The sequence below is a fragment of the Sardina pilchardus genome, chromosome 12, assembly GCF_963854185.1.
Source record: "Sardina pilchardus chromosome 12, fSarPil1.1, whole genome shotgun sequence".
Lineage (NCBI taxonomy): Eukaryota > Metazoa > Chordata > Actinopteri > Clupeiformes > Clupeidae > Sardina > Sardina pilchardus.
The window spans coordinates 22,696,582-22,719,970 of NC_085005.1; the positions used below are offsets into that span (position 1 = coordinate 22,696,582).

The 23,389-nt window shown below is 43.6% G+C and overlaps 2 protein-coding genes across 2 annotated transcripts; both read left to right on the forward strand.

Annotated features, from left to right (window-relative positions):
- Positions 1–5,217: 5,217 nt before the first annotated feature.
- Positions 5,218–15,875, forward strand: vipas39 (VPS33B interacting protein, apical-basolateral polarity regulator, spe-39 homolog). The gene is made up of 19 exons (XM_062551120.1): positions 5,218–5,308; positions 5,735–5,827; positions 6,047–6,146; positions 6,731–6,871; positions 7,172–7,210; positions 7,530–7,594; positions 8,030–8,086; positions 8,501–8,593; positions 9,661–9,694; positions 9,778–9,880; positions 10,177–10,204; positions 10,403–10,476; positions 10,827–10,902; positions 11,104–11,226; positions 11,489–11,530; positions 11,822–11,998; positions 12,539–12,628; positions 13,364–13,468; positions 15,443–15,875. Exons 2-19 carry the CDS (start codon positions 5,735–5,737, stop codon positions 15,461–15,463), a joined length of 1,461 nt encoding a protein of 486 aa, XP_062407104.1. The 5' UTR covers positions 5,218–5,308; the 3' UTR covers positions 15,464–15,875.
- Positions 15,876–16,590: 715 nt separating this feature from the next.
- gpr132b (G protein-coupled receptor 132b) lies at positions 16,591–20,540 on the forward strand. The gene is made up of 2 exons (XM_062550884.1): positions 16,591–16,710; positions 19,128–20,540. The coding sequence occupies exon 2, from the start codon at positions 19,133–19,135 to the stop codon at positions 20,270–20,272; it is 1,140 nt and encodes a 379-aa protein (XP_062406868.1). The 5' UTR covers positions 16,591–16,710; positions 19,128–19,132; the 3' UTR covers positions 20,273–20,540.
- The last annotated feature ends 2,849 nt before the right edge of the window (positions 20,541–23,389 follow it).

Genomic DNA, 23,389 nt, shown 5'->3' on the forward strand with positions numbered 1-23,389 from the left:
GATAACTGTATCCTTGATCTGTTTTCATCCCATAACTATTTCGTTCCAGATTCAAGATGACACCAGTCAAGGAAAGAAAGTCAAGACCTAAGATCAGTGGGAACACAAGGTGGCGATCCTCCATTACATGTACTTCAACATTCCACCGCTTGCCATGCCAGTCCAGACAGACAGATTTCTTCCCCAAAGCTTGGTGAATGGTACCGTCCGCCATCACAAACCTCTGTCTTTCAGCTGGTAGGAAGACTGTTTCTGCTGGAGCCACCTGCTGCCACAAGGTCTCTTTCATCAAAGTAAAAGTACTACCCGTATCCAATACGGCTTCCCCCTGCAGACCTGTGATAGTGATAGGAACTAAGAGGAGACCATGCTCCTTCTTGTAGGTCCGAGGTTGCACCATATTGAGTTCGGCTGGCCCTCGACCAAATGACCTTTTCTCTGTCACCTTTTTTCCTTGCTTTTCACCACTTGCATGCACCTTATTCCAATACTCTTTATTTCCTGCACAATCCTTCTCCACCATGGAGCCCACCTTCACCAGCTGTGGCACTGTTGTCACCGTCCCCCTGAGACACCCTGCTATTTTGGGGTTGATGTTATTCAAAGTGCGCCTTACTATTTCTTCATCCGGCATGTCCTTCTTCCATTTAAGACATAAGGCCTGATAATCATAGACAAAGTCTCGAAGGCACTGATCAGGTTGTTGTACCATCGTCCTCAATTTTTCCTCCACCTCACTGAGGTAATCGGTGGATAAAAAGGCTGCCAAGAAGTTTTCTTTAAACGAGGGCCAATCTTGAACTTGGCTTTTAGTGGCTTTCCACCAACTGCGGGCTGGTCCGGTTAAAACCATTGACAGAGCACCTAGCAGCTCTTGATTGGAGAGGGGCCTTAATTCAAGAAAGTTTTCACACTTTTCTATAAAGAGCAGGACTTCAGAGGATTCACTGGTGGTGCCAAATGTTGGAAAATCCAAGCGTACAGGAGGTTTGGAATAGTATGAAGATGCACCAGGCAGACTAAGAGGTATAGTAGGGGAAGCTATGGAGCTGAGGTCGGTGGAGACCGCTATTGTTCTCTGTGCTAATGGGGTGCTAGTTGGCCTTAGCTTACTCAGCTGTTTTTTCCACTTCTGGTCTCTACGTAGGAGGCAGTTAAAAATGTCTCTGTCCATTCGTTCTAAACTGGTCACTACGAGCTCCCTCAAGTCAGTCATGTTTTTATCAATATGCTGCCTGAAGTTGGTCTCCCTATTAACAGCACTGGTAACAGAGTCTCTAAAATCAGTTTCCAGTTGGACTATTTGCTCCATTAACTCTCTTGACGTAATATTGTGTGTTAACAGACTATAGTCAGTTTGTGCAGCTTGTGTAACATGTTTTCTCTCCTTTCCATTGCTTCCCAGACCTGCAACACCACCCCCGTCTTCATCAACATTAGTCTCCTCATCATCAGCATTATCATCATCATCATCATCATCATCACCACCATTATCATCAACATCAACATGTTTATGTGTGTCTGGTTTATCATCATTAACAGGCATAAAGTTTTCAACATCATCCTTTTCATCATCAATATACAAAGAACCCAATAAAGATGTTATGTCAGAAGTTGTGCTTCTTCTTGTAACAAAAGGACCAGCAGTGAAGTCTGGGTCACCAAACACAGGCCTAGAGCTTTGTTCAGACAAAGGAATTTCCTCCCCCCCATCTTTCTCCATTTTTTCCAAATAATAACCTTTTATATAGACAAGATAAATATGAATCAATCCCCGTACTGGCCACCATATGTAACAATCAGACTTTTGTGATTGCTAAAAATAAAAATGGGTATTAATTTGATTCTCTTGAATTAGTTAGGTCATCAGAAAACACGGCAAACAAAACTACTAAGACACTACAATGCGCGGTTCAAACATATATTTGCCCACACTCGTGATGATATCCAATGACAATGATTTAAATACACAAGCATAAATACACCCCAGTCCTCAATAAACCATAAAGTGAAGCGGCGCCTTTGTATGCGCAACGCCACCGAGCAGGCACAAGTCAACAAAGTCGCGAAAGTTATTCCACAGATCCACGGCAACGATACCAGGCAAAAATCCCCACGTCCCAGGTTTTATAATCCACAAACAAAAAGGAAGTAATCCACAAGGAAAGAAAAAATCATGCTGTGTCGGCGACACAAACTCCAACAAAACCAGGTCAGTCTTACCGGCTTCTGCTTTGGCAACGAACGCGTTCAGTGCTTTTTGTGTCCGACGACGTGATGTGGCTTTAAGATACTTCCACCGATAATATTTCTCGCTCCTGTATGTGTCTTCTCTTCTCAGGTCTCGCTTAGACTCCCTGAGCTCTTTTTTCTCTCGTACTCCCCTCGTACATGTGTTTTTAAAGTCATTCTAAAAGTTCCCGCATCAGCTGATAGGTGTGTCAGCTGACGCGTTAGACAATCAGCTGACTGATCAGGCCGACAACTGATAGGTTCACACACGAAATAAACAACAAACATAGCCTATCAGCAGGATAATACAGGCGCATGACCCACAAGTACATATACAGAAACGACCAATTTAGAAAATACGTTTTCCTGGTTATTAATCATTTGCCCAGGCTTATGAAAGTGAAACACATATGTGGCGGTGCTACAACTTGATCGTACAGACACGTGTCTAGTCTCGTTGGAAAGCCCCGGTTCTGAGCTCTTTCATGCAATATAGGTCTCATCTCGCTGTGACTAATAATCGTGGAGCAATGTAACAGAGAAGAATGGGTGTGTTTTTTGACGCACTTTGCGTCCGTCGGGCTCATCATTGACGTGGAAAAAAATAGGATTTGTAAACTGTAGGAATGGGGGTACTAAAATGTGTCGGATTGGCAGCATGTCGGAATAACACCATGTCTGAATAGCGGCATGTCGGACGAAAGGGATGTCGGACTGGCAGGATGTCGGACTGCCGACATGTAACCCGGGTGGTGGTGGAGGTGGTCGAGGAGGAGGAGGCAGTGGTTCCCCAAGGCGTCGGGACGGTGGTGGAGGCTGAGTCGGCGGGACCCCAGGGCGACGAGACGGGCGATGGAGACTCTACGGCGGTGGAGGAGGCTACAGTGGCGGTGACGGTTCCCATGTCGGCGGCAGCTGAGGTGGTGGGAGAAGAGGTGTGGGCAGCGGTGCCAGCGGTGGAGACGTCAGCGACGTCAGTGCTCCTCCAGGTCCTCATCCGTATCTGAATGAAGGTGGTGTGGTTCCCAGAGGCCTTTGACGAGCTGTTAGTAGGTGTTTAGAAAAAGATGTTAATTCAATGAATTGTACTTTACACAATGTTAAAGAGTTTTTTTTCTGCCAACTCACCTTTGAGTCGTCCACCGCTTCCTGCCAAGCGGGAACAGGCCTGTAGAGCGGAACCCGCTCTTGATGGTATCAGGCGTACAGGCCTGCTCCACCGCGTATTTAAGCACCGCTGAAAAGTGCCGCTTGCCCAGCACCAGGTCTCCTCTCACCAGCCCCATCTCCCGTGCCAGCCGGGAGAACGCCGCCTTCAGAGAACCGTACACCGCCACATCCAGTGGCTGGAGCACATGGGTGGTGTGCGCTGGTTGGCACACCACCTCCACCTGGTTGGCACGACAGAAGTCGACCACCCCCTTCCCAACATGGGCCTCATGCTGGTCCATGAACAGGAGGAGGGGCCGCTCTTGCCGGGCGTACTTAATAAAGTGCCCCAGCCACTTCAGGAACAAGTCACTGTCCATATAGCCTCTCTCCGACACGCCGTAGAGTGCGTTGGTAGGCCCCTCTAGGCTCTAGGCTGTGCTGGGGAGGCATCCCTGAAATATGACGACAGCAGCGGGAGGAGAGACAGGCAGCACTGCGTGCTGCACGGGAGGACCCAGAGCAGTATTGCACATTGTCCTGGGTCCTCCCGTGATCTTCACGAATGGGTGAAGTGTGACATGTGCACACCCCACCCTCCCGAGGACGGACACTTTGAATGGTACGCCCCTCTCCCCTCTGACCCCCCCCCCCCCCCCCCCCCACCATCCCAAGGACGGACACTTGTTATGGTGTGCCCCCCCCCCCCCCCCCCACCCACCCTCCCGAGGACGGACACTTGATATGGTGCGCCCCTCCCCCCCTTCCCTTGTATATAGTGTATATAATGTAGATAATGTAAATACTGTGCATATTGTACATAGTTCGTTGTTTTTTTACATATATTTTGTTTTGTGTTGTGTTCTGTGTTCTGGTCTTACAAGGGCTTCTTGAAATGGCACTTCATTCAGTAAGCTACGCATGTTGTGTCCTGGTCTTACAAGGGCTCTTAATCTGATGCATTCTCTTGTGATTGTTGCAATTATGTTCTTTTCACATTTGAAATGCTTTACAATATATATTTCACTTTAACATGGCACATATGAATGTCCTATCCACTCTTGCACATGAAGGCTTTACAAATTAATGTTATGCGGTTGAGTAACATACCGTTCATTGCGATCATAAACATGTTATGACATGATGTAAACATGCTAATGTTTCCACATTGTAGGCTACTGTATACAAACGAAGGAGGGACAGTACTAACAATAGCCTACTAACATGCAGTTGTGTTTTCATTCAGCATTATCGTACGAGTGGTGCTGTTGGCTGTGCCTGTGGTTCGCCGTCGGCACGAAGCCTCATAACATGAACCTGCTCAGATGTCTCACAAGTGTTCTTACAGGTGCCACTTTTCTATGTCCCCCTCCACGCAAACACTTGACTTGATGCACTTTGTGTTTATGATAAAAGTTGTCACTGCTGCACTCGGAGTTTCTATTGATTTATTCAAAAGTATCAGTTATCACAGAAAGGACTTGGCAGTACCAATTGACTTGGCTAGAAAGGCTAAACTACAGGTAAGCTGAATCCTAAAATAATCAAACCTATGCGTTAACTACTTAACCGACCGTCATTAAACAACGTGAAACGTGACACAAGACTTTTTGGTTAAAGCATTAGGCTACATTGAAAACACTTGAAATTTGACAATAAATTAAATAGAAATGAACATGTGATTGATTTTTTATTGTTTTATTTATTTATTTATTATTAAGGTACACTATTTTGAGTGACAATATAAGATTCGGACCTATGCTGGGAGGGAATTTTAGTAACTGGACCCCTTTGAATTTTACTTGAATACTCAGCTTTAGAAGGTAGCCTAGTGGTGGAAAAAAAGACTGCATTTCCCAGCAACCCCTGCGCAGCTATGTTGTGTTGGATTCGTCCCTGTCTCTGACAGAGTAAAGGATTTCGAAAGGTAACGAGATTGCTTGCAAATATTTGATTTTAGGCTGTAATTGTTTTTCTTGTGGCAGTCATCAGATGTTGACAGTACCAACTACTAATTGAATCCAGTTGTAATGTTTGGAGATTCCAACAATTCAGCCAGGTTCTCTAGAGCTTGGTTGGTAGTCTCAGCTAGCAAGCTAATGCACGCTAGCATATCAAGGAAGGAAGCAGGTAGCAATTAGAACAGCTTCATCATGTTAACGTTAATAAATTATCGTTGGGTTGACAGCATGGTAAGAAATCGATCTTTTGTTTGAAGAGCAGTAATGCCATTGGTAAAATATGAATCTCAGTATTTTGTTAGCGATGGTAAGAGCAGCTGTCACCATGTTCCTAATGTGTTTCATTAGCCTGTATATGTCGAATCTGACTTGGCTACATAATGATGTTTTAGATGAGCAGAGGCAAACCAGATGAAGACGATTACTGGAACAGTAAGAAAATCGAAGCATTTACATTTGATGATGAAGATGATGAGTTTACGAAGGTAAACATACTCTAGCGTAAATTAGGCTACAATTCATTCTAAAGGGGTGGGAACATGTTGCATATCCGTGATGATGTAACTTTGTGGAACTCAAAATACTACACAGCAACCACGACATGTATCTGCCACCTTCACCCAAACATGTGCTATTTGGGACAAAGTTGAACTTAATGTTGTTGGTCATGTGATAAGTAGGCTACGTGTTATCTATGGTCACAGCTAAAGGAGTCCAAGAAGGCTGTGAATAGCATCTGCCTGCTAGATGAAGAAGAAGATGATGATGTAGAAAAGGTCAGCTGGAGTGGAGAACCTATTGGGAGTAAGTCACCATTGTGAGCCATCCACAGCTGAATTTTACCGGTGTTTGTTTTGATTGTCGTTCTGTGTAAAAAAAGCCATGACATTTTGAAAGTAGATGGTAGCATTGCTTTTTAGGCTGTTGTATGTACAGATATTGGCCGGGTTTCCCAGATTCGTTAAGAAGCTCTTAAGTGCCAAGAACTTCTTAGGAGCGCTCTAAGAACATTCTAAGAACGCTCCTAAGAAGTTCTTAGCACTTAAGAGCTTCTTAACAAATCTGGGAAACCCGGCCATTGTTTGTATGCTTGCTGTGAACATCTGAATGATTCTTCCTGTCTGCAATTGTCATTGTAATGTTCAAACTATAGTTTAGTTATGATTTTCAGAGAGAAGGGGATGGTCTGCGCACTGTAATGATTCTTGCGGCCTGATGAAGATCTGTTGATTTTTATAGTAAACAAATAAAGTACTTTTGGAGCCATTACACAGTGTGTAGACCATCCCCATCTCTCTATGACACTTTTTTTTTTGTCTGGCACCTGTTAAAACAATTTTTTGGGATGTGCGCACCCGTCTCCTCAAATATGTGGTTATGATTTCCAGGCATATCATGGTCCATCAAAGAGACAGCAACCAGCACCCGCTCCACGGGGGAGGCGCGGGAGCAAGGATTCCCAAAGATCGACACAGCCCCTTCGCTTCCAAAACAGGGCTCTGGTTACTCCCTGAGCTCATTATTCAAAGGTAGTGTGAGCTGTCTGTACCAAAGATTCCCCGACACACTTCTCTGCTTTTATGTAAAAGTGCCTGCAAGACATGGAGTCAACCTGGAGATGAGAGGGGTTTAGGACATGTACTCATTTTATGTCCTGTTGTTGTTGATTGCTGCACTTGTATTTGAAAGTGCCATTATATTGGTGCTCCATTGGTGAAAATCTGAAGTGCAGTAATGCTTGACTGTTTTCTCTATCTGGAGACACTGTTGTGCTTATATTTACTGTCTTTAAACTGATGTAATTGATCCTTGGTATGTCTTGTCTTCAGCAAAGAGCCGGACAGCTGGGTTCTCATCGTTCTCAGAATGTGAGTCTCGTGTCCTTTTGTCTCTGAAGATGTGTGGACAAGGAGATGTATATATGATATTAGATCAGATTCAACTTTATTGTCATTGTGCAGAGTACAAGTACAGAGATACAGATGTACAGGATGAATAGTACAAAGTGCAGTAGAATATGATTCATTGGGTTTGGTGACCCTAAACCTAACCCTAGGGGAGGATGGTGTGAAATGCTGAACAGAAGTCAGTGACCAGCATGTATAGTTCACAGTGACTTTTGAAAGTTGTAAGGCATGATAAATAAGAACAATATCACTTCATAATCTATGTGGTGTTTCATCCTAGCTGTCTCTGAGACATCCACAAGGGTCTATGCCCCAGAGCTACGAAAGCCCAAGGCAGAGTATAAGGTATGTAAAAAAAGGACTAATATGATCAACAAGGTGGTGTTTGTTTACTGTAACTTACAGTTACACTTTCATGAATATGGTCTCTAAACGGCGTTATGGTCTCAAATAAATATTCAAATGGGTCAAGGTTAAACATGGTATGGATATTTACTCTTGATTTATGTATGGAGGGAGAACATATTGTAATGGGGTCCATTTGTCTGTGTGCGTCTGCTCTCTTAACTTCAAAAGCACTGTCCTGTGTAATTTACATTTTCATTCAATCCTTTTCACTCGATCCTCTTAAAAGAACATCTCGATCCAGCTGCAGAATGCAGATACTGGAATTTACTTTCACATTGGCTCATATTACCTAACTGGGGCAGGAGCTTGAATTAACCTGACTGCTCTTGTTTGGTGGCGTTGACGGATTTTCTGTGCTCGCTGTGGTTGCAGGATTATGTTAGTGACTGGAACCCCGAGGAGACTGTGCGGAGGATGCAGCGAGGGAAGGTAAGGCCCATCAAAAAGCAGCCTCTGTTCACTCTGGCATCATTAGCCAAGCGTAGCGGAATTCACTGGAAGTGTGTTGGACCAGTTAGCCTACTGCTGTCTTGTAGCTATAAGCTAACTGGTCTAATAGGCTAACCCACTTTCATTCAAAAGCACATTAAAAAAGCAATCCTTCTAGACATCCTTCTAGAATATTCTTTTTTTTTTAGCAGGTAATTTAGTTTGCTTGTTGTTGTTTCATAGTTAGCTGAAAAAATAATGTAATGGGAAGATTAAGTGAGCAGTTGCTGACTGAGTGATGTTAAGCAAGTCATGAAAAAGTAAATATATTGCTTCTGTTTGAGACAAAGATGGCGGCGGATGGGTAGAGGCACAAGCTAAAAGTAATGTGGACATGTTGCATCTCTCTCGCAGGTGTGCTCGTTCGAGAGATTCCGTTCCCTGCAGGACAAAATGCTGCTGCTGGACGAGGCTGTGAGCGCCCATGATGGCAACGTCATAACAGCTGTATGTTCTCTTATCTGACTCATTTACAGTGTTGGGAAAAAAGTGCTGCACACTTGAGGGCTTTCTGATAGGAAGCGGTATGGGCTGCACTGCGCTTCTGCCTGTTCCTGTGTCGCGCAAGCCACTAGTTGCGTTTCCGTCCAGCTCATGCAAACTAGTGATGCGCCTCCGTGGTAATGCGCATTAATAAAATGTGCATTAGTCACCGTTTCCAACGCCTGTTGACGGGGACATTGGAAGTATTTGCTGAGAGGGGGTATGCATGATGTTAGCGGGGGTCTTTGACTTTCTCCCCTGTAAAAAAAATTTTAAGCACAGTTTTCTGAGGGACAGAAATACAGTATTAACAGAAATACTCCTTGTTCTTAGGCTGGGTGAACCTTCTGGCGAATTTGGATTTCGCCCAGCAGCTCAGGCTAGAAACCTGCACATCTACAGTATCTCCTCTGTTCCCTGCCAGAATATTTGGCTCCAATCAGAACTTAGCTTATCCAAAAGAAAATTACAAGTGTCTTGGTGTGGGTTGGGGGTAGGGGTGCGCACTTCACTGACCAACAGTGGGTGGAGAGTTTTAGATTCAGCAAGTTCGGGTTTAAAGAATTATGCCGAATGATAAGCCCGGCTGTTGCCCAGAGTACTCATTGTTAGATGGCAATTTCAGTCTTTTGACATTCTCTGAAGGTTACCTCACGCTATGCGAATCAACTGTTTCCATCAACTTTATTCACACTTTATTCCCCCCTCCCCCCTCTAGTGAATCAAATATCTATTCACATTAGAAACTGTTCAAATTTCTAAATTGAATAGTTATAAATGCACACATTAGAAAGATTTAATCAGAACACACCTACTGAAAATGATGGGTTTCAGAGCGCATTGACACCGTTGATCTATTCTACTGTATGTTTAAGGAACTTTAAGCATATTTTGTCCAATGATCCTTGATTTGCATCACTTTTATGATTAATGAAGTCTTCTCATTAACACCACTGTGTGTCAGTTATCAGTCTGTGTGTGTCATGTGGTGCTTGTGTATTTTTCCTCACTTTAAGTGTTTGCTTTTACAGGTCTTGATATTCTTGAAACGTTCGCTAAGTAAAGGTGAGTTCTTTTAAGTTTGTTATGGCCGTCCTTTGCACTCGTTGTAAGTAAGTAACTAACCAGCAGATTTGCTACCTTTCCAGAGATTCTCTTCCGTGAGTTAACGGAGAGGGAGACAGCGTTGAGGCACTACGTGCATTACCTGAAAGAGATGGGCGAGCAACGACTGCTGCTTGATCTACTCAAGTAGGTCATTTCATTGCTGCGATTAATGCTAATTAATAGATTAATAATTACTGATAAAACATCCGTTACTAATAATTGATATGTGTTGTACAAGGATGCACTCTGTGTTGTTATGAACAGGTTATACCATTAGTTTGGATGCATTTACAATTTATTGGGACTACAAATATGATGTTATATCCTTAGATAGTTTTGTTGATGTCAGATATTCAGTTAATAAATGAGAATGGAGATATTCAATGTTTAATGTGGTTCAGAAAACTAATGACCTGGTCTGGTGTTTGCTTTTACTCAAGGTCCCTTGGCAGAACAGAGGACATGGCTGTAAGTTCTCACCAGTCACATCTCGTTTTAATCACGTTACAGTTATAGGCCATGTTTTGACGTTTCAATTTCGTTGAGTGCTCCTCCCACTTCAGGGTTTAAATTCACAAGAGAACACTTCATCACATTTGATTTTTACTTTTGTATTTATTGATTTGTGTTGTAGTTTCACTTGCTGTGTTAATGGTTTCTCCCCAGCTTATGCACTACAAGGAACACCTTAGCATTAAAGATGAGAACCGGCGGAGAGATTTCCTGAAAAACTGCCTTAAGTAAGGCTACTGAGAATATGCTATCTTACCTTCTTATACTACTCAAGTCATACTACAGTAAATTGTGTTTATTAAGACTACTGAGAATATGCCGTGACGTCTCACCTTTTTTTTGCCTAGTCAAGTCATGCCATCCTGACCCTGAGTCTCTTGTCTGTGTATTTCAACTGAATACCTAGACGCACTAGTGTACATACATGTACATGACAAGTTTTTCACAACAGTAGAGATTTTCCTGTGTGTTTGTGGGTGGTATTGATGTACGGCGTCCACACCTTTAATGTATCGTGTTAGTATGACAATGCGGCTTACGCTCCCTTCTAACATTGTTCTATTTCCTCGGTGAACAGTCTTCCTTTCTCTCCTGATGACTCCACTCATGTACAAGACCACTACACTCTTCTGGAGAGGCAGATCATCATAGAGGTGAGATATGATGCCACCATGCCACAGGATGCCAGTTTTCATTCATGATCATAAAGAAGGATGCTCTGGATATAGTCATATAGGTTCGCTATTAGCTTAGTTGGAAATTCATAGCATTGCTGAAATTACTAATCACTGTCATGAAGTAGTTATAATGGTTTGACGCGTCATATGTGACGTACTTTATTTTTTTCCCTACAGGCAAATGACAAAAAGGGAGATTCTGATATATTTAGGAAGTACCCCAGAAAAGCCTCCATTTTGAATATGCCCATGATTACCACACTGTACTATTCCTGTTTTTATCACTACGGAGAATCGGAGGTAAGTCCCGGCAAACACCCGCAAAATCCACACATACTTACCTACAGCTTTACTATATTTTATTACATCTATTTAATGTTCTACAATTACCACTAGGGGGAGTTCTTGCACCTGAACTCACTCCCTGGCTTCCTTTGTCCCAAACATGTCTGCACATAAATGTCTGTTTTTGTGCCAGATTTCTACTGCGGAACATGTGGCATTGCAATGACCTCGAGACCACCAGCATAGAGTAATAATACTTCCTCTGTTTCGTTCCTAGGGCACCTACAGCAGCCCAGCCAACATTAGGAAGACATTCAGGGTAATGTGAACACACCAGCCCCTTACATAATTTACACATCCACATATGTTTGTTCATATTGCTCCATATAATATTAAATAGGTTCAGTGTAGGTTTGCGTTGGCCCCAGTAGGATAATGAAGACTGTGTCCCACTTTTTCCCTCATTTAAGCACTATAATATGTAGGTCTATGTGTATGTGTACTCAAGTGGTATCAGATTGTGAAAGTAGCCTGTGAAGTAATTCTGCTCTGATGTCTTCCAGATCTCTGATTGTCTCCTGTGAAGTAATTCTGCTCTTATGTCTTCCAGATCTCTGACAAGCAGTATATCCTAACTGCACTTGGCGCCCGGGCAAAACTTAAGTCGTGGTTCGACGTTGACAGTTTGTTTAACTCCAAAAACTGGCTCGGCTACACCAAGAAAAGGTCTCCCATCGGCTTTCACAGAGTGGTGGACATCTTACACAAGAACAGTGCGCCAGTAACGGTACCTTAGCCAACCTGCCACTAAGTTAGCGTCACTACATCTGCCTTATGCTCTGTATGCATATCTCACACTGCCAGCACCAAGATCAGAGCTAAAGCTAATAATCTGAAGCCATATCTAAAATCATTCCATGCCTTTACTACAAAATGTACTCTTAATGCCCTGGAGATTGTAACAGGACTCAAGTCTGTCTGCAGTGCAGTAATACTGTGGAGTCTGTTATAAGATTAGTCTTATTGACAAAGATTACCTCAGCAGTTAGGAGGGCCAGGCATGTTAGAGACCACTTGGTGCAACCTGGTCATTATATTTTTTAACAGTACCCCAGTACTTGCAATGAAATGCATGCCGTATAGCTATCGAGAGTTCATAGGAAGTGTATTTAGGGTTTTGTTTGTCTTTGAGTTTAATTTTAAGTGGGACGATAAGACGACTGTAGTTAAAATTAGGCGGCTCAGTCATCTCGTGCTGAGCGATGATGTGAGTGTGAGACCCGCGCGTCTGTGTTGTCCGACATCAGCGTGTCTCTGTGTGTCACAGGTCCTGCAGGAGTATCTATGTCTGGTGGACGACACCGAGCTGAAGATCAGCCTCGCTCAGAAGTACAAGTGCCACGACGTCATCATCAACGTACGTCCAGCCGCAGAATCTTTTTGTTATAGAATGATAGAAAACGCTTGCCATGCTGCACTATTTAGAATGTAGTCAGACAAACATAACAGCATACAGGCGTTAAAGGGATAGTTCGGGTTTTAAGACACAAAGTTATATGGGTTCCCTGTCAGCAACGTTGTGCATCAGCAATGACTTACCCCCCGACAGCGTCCTGTGAGCCGAGATCCAGCCGGTTTTTGATGCTGAAGAAAGTAGTCCGGTAGTTTTTGTGGTGCAAATATATCACTCTTTTGAACACGTATGGTTTTGAGAGGAAAAACACGTTACTTTCGTGACCCCAGAAACTTGCCGGACTACTTTCTTCAGCATCAAAAACGATCAAAAAACGGCTAGATCTCGGCTCACAGGACGCTGTCGGGGGGTAAGCCAGTGCTGATGCACAACGTTGCTGACAGGGAACCAATATAACTTTGTGTCTTAAAACCCGAACTATCCCTTTAATACACACACTGTGTGGTGATACATGTAGTTGATGGTGTTTTAGTTTCTCTGGCCTATCTGATTGATTCAGTAGTTCACAGCAGAGTGCACACATTAGTTATGCTAAAGCAGTCCACTGCAGGGAAAAAGCTAAGTGCTATTGTATCACTTGATGTTTTTGTATTATGTGACGTACTTGAGACCTGTATTGCTTTACTTTTTCTTTGGTGAAACGATGCTTGTGTCTGTGTGTGTTGTTTGTTCCTGCAGACGTATAAGGATCTGAAGGACCGGCAGCAGCTGATTGCACACAAGGGGAAGGTGGAGAGAGGCTCTCCAGAAGACCGCGTCATTGAGGAGCTCCTCAACAACTCGGTAAGGATGAGAAGACGGACTCTGGGATGGGAGGATGGGAGGACTGAGAGAGGGGGAAGGGGGGAGGAGCAGAGAAAGAGGGAAGTGAAGAGGGCTGGGATGAGAATGAGGAGAGAGTTCTGAAGGTAGGAGGAGGGCAGGAAGGATATTCTGGGGTGCAGACAGAAGACAGTAGAAAGCAACGATTCTAGAGCAGAACTAAAAAAGCACTCAGAGAGCGCAGACCTTCGCCTGTATTGTTCTTCCTAGGTTGTCATACATTTGAACCTAAACTATTCCGATCGCCACCACGTGGCCATACCATGCCATTACACCACTAAGCGTAACACATAAACGGCTCCGGAATCCCGACGGTGTTACTGTGGGTTCAGACCAAGAGCGACTTGAGCTTCCAAAATCGCTCTGGACGCCCTGTCAAGGACGCCGTGGGAAGCTTGGATTTGCTTGGATGCTTTGGCCGCTCTGACGTAGTAGCATTCTATGTTCATTGCAGGTCGTTTGGTCGCTGAACCGCGTCATAGCTCATTACCATAAAGTTAAACCACTTTCAACTTTCTCTAGTCGCTCAAGACGCCCAAAACGCGACGCCGACGGATTGGTCGCTGCTGGCAGCTGAGAGAAGCCGGCTTCCATTGAAAATTAATGACTTCCGGAATCTTTGGAAGCTCAAGTCGCCGGCGGTGTGAACGCACAGTCACAGATCAATCCCAAAATGTAATGATAAGGTGCTAAAGGCACTAAGGCACTAAAACCAAGATGCTTGGGGTTGTATTGGAAACAATGGAGTCTCTAATCGAAAGTTGAAAGCAGAGTGTACTCCTCACCATTCAGGCCCACTGTCTGTTTCAAAGTGTCCACAGTCTACTCTGGGAAAGAGAAAGTGCAACTGTCAGAAGTCCCGCCCTCCATAGTTACTGTTGCTACGCCTGTCAAACTTTCGCACCTTGCCCGTCTATTACAATGGAGGAGACACGGGATTTTTTAAACAAATGTAATTTACAAAGACATCGCACCACACTGAAAGCTCATATTTGGTCACTAGCGAGCTACATCTGTCCTCTGTCAACTACAGTTGCATTTTCAGCTCTGAACAAAACCGTTCATGAGTTATTTAAGCAAAAGTCGAAGGTACGCGTTGTTTTCTATGGATCCTCCAGGCTAGTACGAATGAAACGGGCGGGGGACAAAACTAGCATAACGTTTTAAGCTATACTTCCATAACGTCAATATTTGACAACATAACATGATTGGTACTTCAACTAGGTATTATTTTAGACAGAATTGCTGACGGGCTATACATACGTCTCGTTGAATGTCTGTTAAGAACTTTTTGCCGCCATCGTGAAACGTATCTCGCGGTTATGGAAATATCACGCAATATGCAAAATTTAAAATTAGAAAAATACGTATTTCAAACTATATCATGTCTTTATAGTTCAACATGTTATTTCACCGTGATTTCACGTGTTTGGGGGCACCACACATCCAAATAAATGCCCTTAATGGCCCACAGGCTATGCAGTCTCCATAGGTTAACATGGCAAAAACTCGAAAGCTTGCCAGGCCTTGCTTGCCTAGTTACGGGTTGCTAAGCCACGATTGGCCTGTGGCGGTTTTAGGGCGTGGCTCTGGAAGGGTCAATTGGTCAGTCGATTAAATAAGTCGCTAACTGCTATAGTGAGTGGTGAATAGCCGAAAAACTGCAGCGGTCTCCTTGGTTCAAATAAGTTATTACATGCAGTGCAATATTTATACTATCTTGGGCCATATTCAGGAAGTGGGGTTTTGGTTGTTGAGTATTTGTGTTGTACTAGTACAACTACGTGTTATCACCACCTTGGATAAAAGCATCCGTCTGCCATGACTACCATGAATAATTGACTTCAAAATGAGAATGAGAAGGGGGTTGAAATGTTTCCATTGTAACATTGTATAATGTGTTATTTTTGTTTTTTTGTACTTTTTTTTCTCCAGCAAATTCGGTGGAAAAACTGAATCCCTTGGGGGGAAGTCCTGAGACACTAGTCTACAGAGAGTTCATTTAAAAAAAACACTGCATCTAGAATTCCCTCTTGCGGGGCAAACCAAGCCAGTGACCAATTCCAGTGGGCACATGCAAGTTGAGTTCAGCCTTTATGTCCATGCTGTGTATGAGCCAAATGGTTTTTTTTTTTTTTTTGTATTTATTTTCATTTTGAATATTTTCTGTTGTTTATTTGTTTGGCTGCTTCAATCGTGTAATCAGCATGTCTTCTGGCCAATCCGCAGTGTAAGCAGGAGGTGCTAACTGTTGTCATTCCTCACAATCAACCCCCCCTTTTATGTCCACCTTGTGTTGTCTACAGTATGTTGTCTTCCTGGTCTGTCTGCTTTTTTTACTGTATATAAATAAAAACAAAGAATGATTCATTGGACAATGGTTGGTTAGTCCCTGCTCTCCTGCACTCTTCAGGGTATTCACTAGAACTGTGGTTAATCATTACCAAGGAGGTGGGAGGAATACTAACGAAGTATAGCCAACTGAACTATTCAAATAACATTCTACACCTGGGCTGATAGGAAGCAATGAACTGTCTGTATCTTTTGTTGGGAGTCAGCAAGATTACTGTCCAAGCCTCTGCCTTGCTTCCATATCTGGGAATGGTATCATTTTGGGAAAACGCAGTATTAACAAATTTTTGAGTATGCTCTACCTGCATTTACTTTAATATCTGAAGTCATTCACTGTCCTCCACCCTGCCTTTTGTATGAACAGGCACAAAACAGAAATATGTCACATTTATGTTGCCTTTATCTGTTGTGACCAACCTCTTTTTTTGCACTGTACCATTTGATTCGAAATGTCACTGTTGCTTTTTAGATCGTTAAAATGTAAAACAGCCCCGATACTTCTAGTAACCTTGACACCGTGTCTTCAGTTCATACATAATGGTCTATGGCACCCGAAAATACCACGATACATTATGGATCTGAATAATTCACAGAATCACTGGCGTACAAAAAATAATGGGCGTGCGCACTTCCACTCTCTGTTCATTCATCTCGCCGGTTAACGCTTCTGTGCCTCTGACACTTACCACGTGACGGCGGTGTGCGAGGCATTTACAATCTCTGCGTTATGAGATTATTCGCCATACAGTAGAATACGCGTGGAGGAAGCATGGGCAGTCACAACAACCAGACTGAACGGATATCTCACAAGGAAAGATATTAGCTGAGTTTTGTTTTGTGATCTGTTTTTGGTGAGTAGGCTAACCTGCATTCTTTACACTCTGGTAACGTCACTTGTAGGCTACTTTTCGGCTACTTAAACTTGTGTGCAGTTATTTTCTCTGGTGATTGGATTTCAGTAGGTTTAGCTATATTATGCTACTTAATCTCATAGGCTACTATTACACTTACTACATCCCACGTTATTTTATGAATGTTACTGTATGAAAGAAACGTGGGTTGGACAAGATGGTAAATTATCTTGCTTTGATTTTTTGCCATATAATATCAGACATTTTGTTAGAGCATCCAGTAGAATCGTGGGCCACGCAAAAACGTCTTCAAAATACATAGGCTAGCCTAGGCTACTGCTCAACATCTATGTATGTAGGCCTACATGTTATTGAGAATCTCACATGACCGACTGGTCGCATTGTTTTGAAAGTGACTGAAATATTGGGAAAACAATAAATAATTGATATTCTAACAAAGCTTGAGCAACTGCTGCCCTCTACACTGTCCGATGTGGGATAGGCTATAATGGACAGCGCAATCATCTATGCATTTTTCAGTCTAAATGTTTTTCATTTTTAAAGAGAAGTTTTCATGACCATGTATGTCACAATTAAATAATAAATAAATAATAAATTGCACAACATTCAACTAAATTTACTTTTAAAATAAAAGTAATTAGGCTACTTCTTATTGTAGTTTAAGTTAGGCTATGCTATATAGGCCTATATATTTTTTTAATTAATATTATTATTTATTTGTGTTTTAATCTGAAATACATCGGCTATAGCCTATCTGAAAACGTGGTCTGCCATCAAAACAAATGACACGACCCAGTTTTAGCCTACTAACCCTTTTGCTGAACTAGGGAGAGCGCATAGTGTTTAGCCGATAGAGAAGCCCTGTGGGTCTCAGGATTGCCTGGAGTGGCAAGAGCAGTGGTGTGAAAATGGGTCTTGAGCGGGTAGCCTATATCGTCATTGACCCAAATGAGAGGCGACAAGTCGTGAAAAGGTTTTTATTTGATCCGAAAGTCATCTTGTCTCGGTTATCACAGCCAGTGTGCGTCTGTGTCCGGAAGGAGGACAAGACAGACAATGAAGACAATAGCACCCCTTGAAGCATGAGTGGTTTGGACTCCTTGTGTGCCTGTAACGACATTTACCCAGTCATCCAGTGCTTGATAAGGTTTGGCTCAGTTCCCGTATCACACGTTCTACTATGTCGCGTGTGACACAAAATTAGAGAGCGGGGCAGTCCCATCCCATTTGGTAAGAACCCGTCAAAAGTCGTCACAAGTATGCTAGCCTCCACAAGCAGACTGGTTCCTAATTTTTTTGAACCAGCGTCTTGGTCACCCAAGTTCAAATGTGGGCAAACAGATGAATCAGTGTTGTTTCTTCACCAATGACAAATCTGCTTCAGGGTCATGTTTTATTATTTTTTTTCTTGCCCGGGACATCATACAGTGTAGGCTATGCTCAGATTGCTAAATGGTGTGGTTGTTTTTCCCTTCCCTTGCTCCTTGCTTTGCCCTGACTCTTAGGGGATGGGTGCTGAATATTTCATGCAATGTCTAGTTGAACTTAGGGCTGGGGGGTGTGGCTTCTGCTTCTGAGTAAGAGGGATGTTTTTTTGTAATCAGTAATAGGTACTGTCCTCGGTTGACACCTCTACATGAATCACATCCCGTTTTGGAACTGGCTTTCATTTACAAAGAGAAAACAGAGAGAAATCTGAACAGTTAAAAAGTCCAGTGCAGTAACTGCTGGTAGTAGAGTGAGTAAAGAGTAAAAAGTACCAAACATTTGCAACCCTTGTAAAAACCACACTCTAGGCTACGCGCTGAGCCAAAAGAGGAAGTTTGGTCTGGTTAAACCGCCTCATTCTCATTTAACGGTTTTGAAATTACAGCCATTTCAGTTGAGAATGCTGCTCTCTGATCGGTTTAATCATTAAAGCTGAGTAACTGACACTGGATGCTCTTCACACCAATATGGTAAAACCATGATTTAGATTAGAACACAACAGGGCAGAATATGCAGAGTTGACGAAAAAAAAGGGATATTCCACATGATTACTCATTGTTACAGCAAGACTGTGACTGTTTGGCCTCACTATTTTAGTCCATTTATTGTTCCATCAGCAGTTCTTTCTGGGAATCTGATCATGGTGTTTCACTCTTTACCAGTTGTGCAAGGACCACATGAACTTGCCGTAACTTCGCCAGGCCACCCATCACAATCTTGTATTATTATTTTCTGTATCCCGGTTGAAGCTTTTTTATTATTATTGTTATTAGAAACGGACATAATTTGAACCAATTTAATGGCAGCATCACAAGTTAGGTCACTTTTCATTATTGTTTTCATTCATTTTGCATTCATTTTCTCTTTCTCTCTCTCTCTCTCTCTTCCCCCCCCCCTTTCCTGGACAGATATCATGCATAATATGTACACAGTGACCCAGGCTATGACGACCGGCTTCAATAGCACCGACCCCCCGCCGTGCAAGGCGCCGTACTCCCAGGACCGCATCCCCCTGGTGGCGCTCTACAGTGCGGTCCTGGTGGTGGGCCTGCCGGCCAACTTGGCCACCGTGTACCTCACCTTCCTGCAGGTGCGGCGCAAGAACGTGCTGGGCATCTACCTGCTGTGCCTGTCGCTGTGCGACCTCACCTACCTGCTGACGCTGCCGCTGTGGACCGTGTACGTCAACAGCGGGCACCAGTGGCCCTTCAGCTCGCTGGCGTGCAAGGTGACCGGCTACGTGTTCTTCAACAACATGTACATCAGCATCTTCCTGCTGTGCTGCATCTCGGTGGACCGCTACGTGGCCGTGGTCTACGCCGTGGAGTCGCGGGGCCTGCGGGGCCAGCGGCTGGCGGCGGCCGTGTGCCTGGCGGTGTGGCTGGTGGTGGCGCTGGGCCACGTGCCCGTCTTCACCATGCCCGAGGGCAACGCCGACAGCGGCGAGCGCCACTGCTTCGAGCCGGGCCAGAGCAACCCCGTGGTCACGGGCTTCAACTTCGCCCGCTTCGCCGTGGGCTTCGCCGCGCCGCTCGCCGCGCTCGTCTTCACCAACCGCGCCATCCTGGCCAACGTGCAGGCCAGCACGGGCCTGGACCCGTGCCAGAAGCGCAAGGTGCGCTACCTGGCCGTGGCCGTGGTGCTGCTCTTCCTGGTCTGCTTCGGGCCGTACCACATCATCCTGCTGATGCGCGCCATCACCTTCCACTTCCCGCGGCAGGAGTTGTGCCACTTCGAGAACCGCGTCTACACGCCCTACACCATCTCGCTGGGCCTGTCCACCGTCAACAGCGCCGTCAACCCCATCCTCTACGTGCTGTCCAGCGACAACATCCGCCGCGAGATCGGCCGCGGCCTGGCCCGCCTGCGTGACCGCACCGTCTTCCGACACTGCTCCAGCGAGAGCGCCCAGCACAAGATGGGGAACGACTCCACGGACGCGGTCATCATCGCCGCCAGCAAGCCCTGCACTCCACCGCTCGGCCTCAGCCCGGAGCGGACGTTCAGCCCGCCGGCCCTGATGGGAGATCAGAAGATGTGCCGACAGATTTAACAGCCTTGCTGGATCACGGTGCTGGAGCTATGAAAAAGACCCTTACTGTCTGACTGTTGTGGAAAAGACTCACTTCATGACAGGCTGTTCAGGCTTGAATGACCAAAATCAGGGTGACGGAACTCTTGACGATGGCTCTGCTGTTTCAAATACACGGTCAGGGGCTGTTTTTCATTGCCTCAAGCCAAAATGCATCTTTTCTATGTTTGGACATGTTTTTTTTCACCTCTCATCTAGGCAAGGTCCAGTTCACAGTAATTGTGTTGAGTGGCTTTTGGCGGGGGGGGGGGGGGGGGTGGTGCTCTTGTTGAGAGGCTAGATATGCTATGAATAAGTCTTCATCGCCTAAAACCAAAAGCGCACATTCTGTGTCACGTCTGTTTTGTTCACTTCTTTGTTCACACGATGAAGGAAATGCAAAAGAGTTTCATCACAGAAAACTGTCTGCAATGAAACGTAATTGCAATAAGCGCAATTTTGCTAAGAAGAATTTGTTCTCTCAACATACCATGATATGAACGCAATAAAGGGATTATGTGCATTATTGGGGTCATTTTGCCACATATATGTATGTGGCCTAAATAATGCAGTCAGCAGATGTTATGTGCATTAATAGACAATTACTGGTATTAGTAGACCAGACGGCTGACTGTAAATGCTGAATATTGTAACTGATGCTTTGTACAGACATTTTGTAATAGGTTTTGTATATTTGTACTTTTATATCTTTTTTATTATGATATTAATTCTGACATTATGTTATAGCCTGTGGATAGGTGAAACAACTTAGTTTTTCAGATGCATGCTCGTATAGCTTTTCATACCTCACACTGTTAGTTGTCACCAGCTAGGTTTTACATTAAAAAAATAAACTTCACCAGCAATTCAACTTAAATATGTTGCTTGTTTTTTGTAATAATAAAGTTACTGTGTTAAATAATATCATGGTTGTCCTGGCATGTGTGTAGCTAAACTGTTTATTTATTATTTATTTATTTAATTGTGTTTGTATTCTGATGCTTCTATCCAAAGCCACTAGAACTCCAATTCCAATTCCAAGTCTCCCTGGAACAACTTGGTGACAACCGGCCATCGACCCCGCAACTTTTATGGCTACGTCAATTTAGCTACAGTAGGTTCCTTAGCCACTGCAGTACCACCACACTATGGTATGTCTTGTGGGTATGAATACAGTCCCCATAGGTGAGAGACCTCGTACCCAATACCCAGCTCACGGACAGTTTAGATGTAGCCTGTATACGCTCATGCATGACGCTGGGGTTAAGACTAGCAAGAAAGAGAGACTGAATGGAGCATAAAATTCAATCTGCTATAAAGTGGTCTCGCAGTGCATTACTGGTGGTATTTCACTCAGAAAATACCAACACATCAAAAATCCTGAGGATAATTTCTCAATCCAGGCTTCCATGTGACCTGTCTGGTTTCACGCACATATGTACAATCATTCTCTGCAATACCACATTGAGGCATCTTTGGCCATTACAGTAAGGGTTTGATCATTGAGGGATCAGTGTTTGACTATTTAAGGTTAGTGCAGACAGGGCCAAGGTGCACATCAGTCCAAAACTAGCAGTAGAGATGTGACTGCAGGTATGAAACTTAAGAGGAAGTTATCTAATTATTCTGTGTTCAACATAAGCATTAAATACTGTAGAATTTAGTGCAAGGGCACGAGGTATTTTTGTCATAGCCACATTGAATCAGGAACTATGATCAATGCAAGGCGTATGTGTGATACTGTATGTAGGCCCAATTCACACCAAAGATCCGCTACAGGACGAAACCGCTGCAGAAGGAGTTGCAGCGGTTTGAATTAAATGTTGCATGTCATTGCCAGCTGTTGCAAGCCGTTGCAAAGCATTCACCGTGTCGCAGTTGCAAGGTTTTAGAACGTCACAGCTCATCTCGTCGCAAATTTTTGGCTTGAGCCCCCCTTTAGATGACCCCAGCAACAAAGTCTTGTAGTCCAGCATGACTGTGAAGAATGGACACTAGAGTGAAAATGAAATCAACTTTTACTGATAGCTATATATTCATCAAGGATCAAGTCTTGTTTTTCCACTGAATATAACTGTAAGCAGTGGAAACAATTTGCTCAGTCAAGGGCCAAAGCCACTGGAAGGACCAACAAAATGGCAGACAAATAACCAAATATGGTCAATAAAGGATGAAAGTGGCTGACTTTGCATGTTCTGGCTCCAATAAACCACAAACTGCCACAGACTCTAGCTAAGAACATTGCACCATGTTGCCAGTTTTTTCTATAATCATGTTGAGACAGACACAACAGTAGTGTTCCCACAGAACTCCATCTTGTGAATTCATAAGCTCCTACTCTCAGTTCCCTCAGTGCATATATATATATATATATATATATATATATATATCTTGTGCGCGTATGTTCCTCTTCCTTATTCTCATCATCAAAATATTACCCAAGATAACTAGAACAGGGCACAGCCATTTTAAAGGTAATTTCCTCAAAAGATGTTGGGCTCACCACCATTTGTGAGTATGCTGTCAACAACCATATAGCTGCAGTGAGAACGCAGCACTAACAAATAGCAACACGCCAAAATAACATCCATGAGGCACAGTGCTCAGTGATTCTTGAGATTTGGGACAAAACATGTCTGCCAGAAAAAATCAAGTTTTTGGGGCAAAAATATGCACATTATTATTATTATTATTATTATTAATAATAATAATAATAATAATAATGATAATAATGATAATAATAATAATAGCCTAATAATAACTGAAACTCGTATATAATCAGGAAAAGGGGAGCACAACAAAGCATAAAAAAAAGATGATTCAGCGGAAATATAGCATTTTGTCAACTCCTTCAGCTGTCCAGAGTTGTATAAAATATCTGAAACCCACACTTGAGTAGAAGTACATTTGATCAGAAAAACTAATCTATAACCACCACTTAAGTAAAAATCTTAAAGTACTTGAATATGACAAGAAGCCCATTATAAACATATAAGTTGAAGTACAGTAAAAGCATTCAAGGACAGGTGGCGTGACAACTATAGCCTGGCAAGCCAAAATATAGATTTCTAGGCTAGTGACAACCCCCTCCCTTTGCTT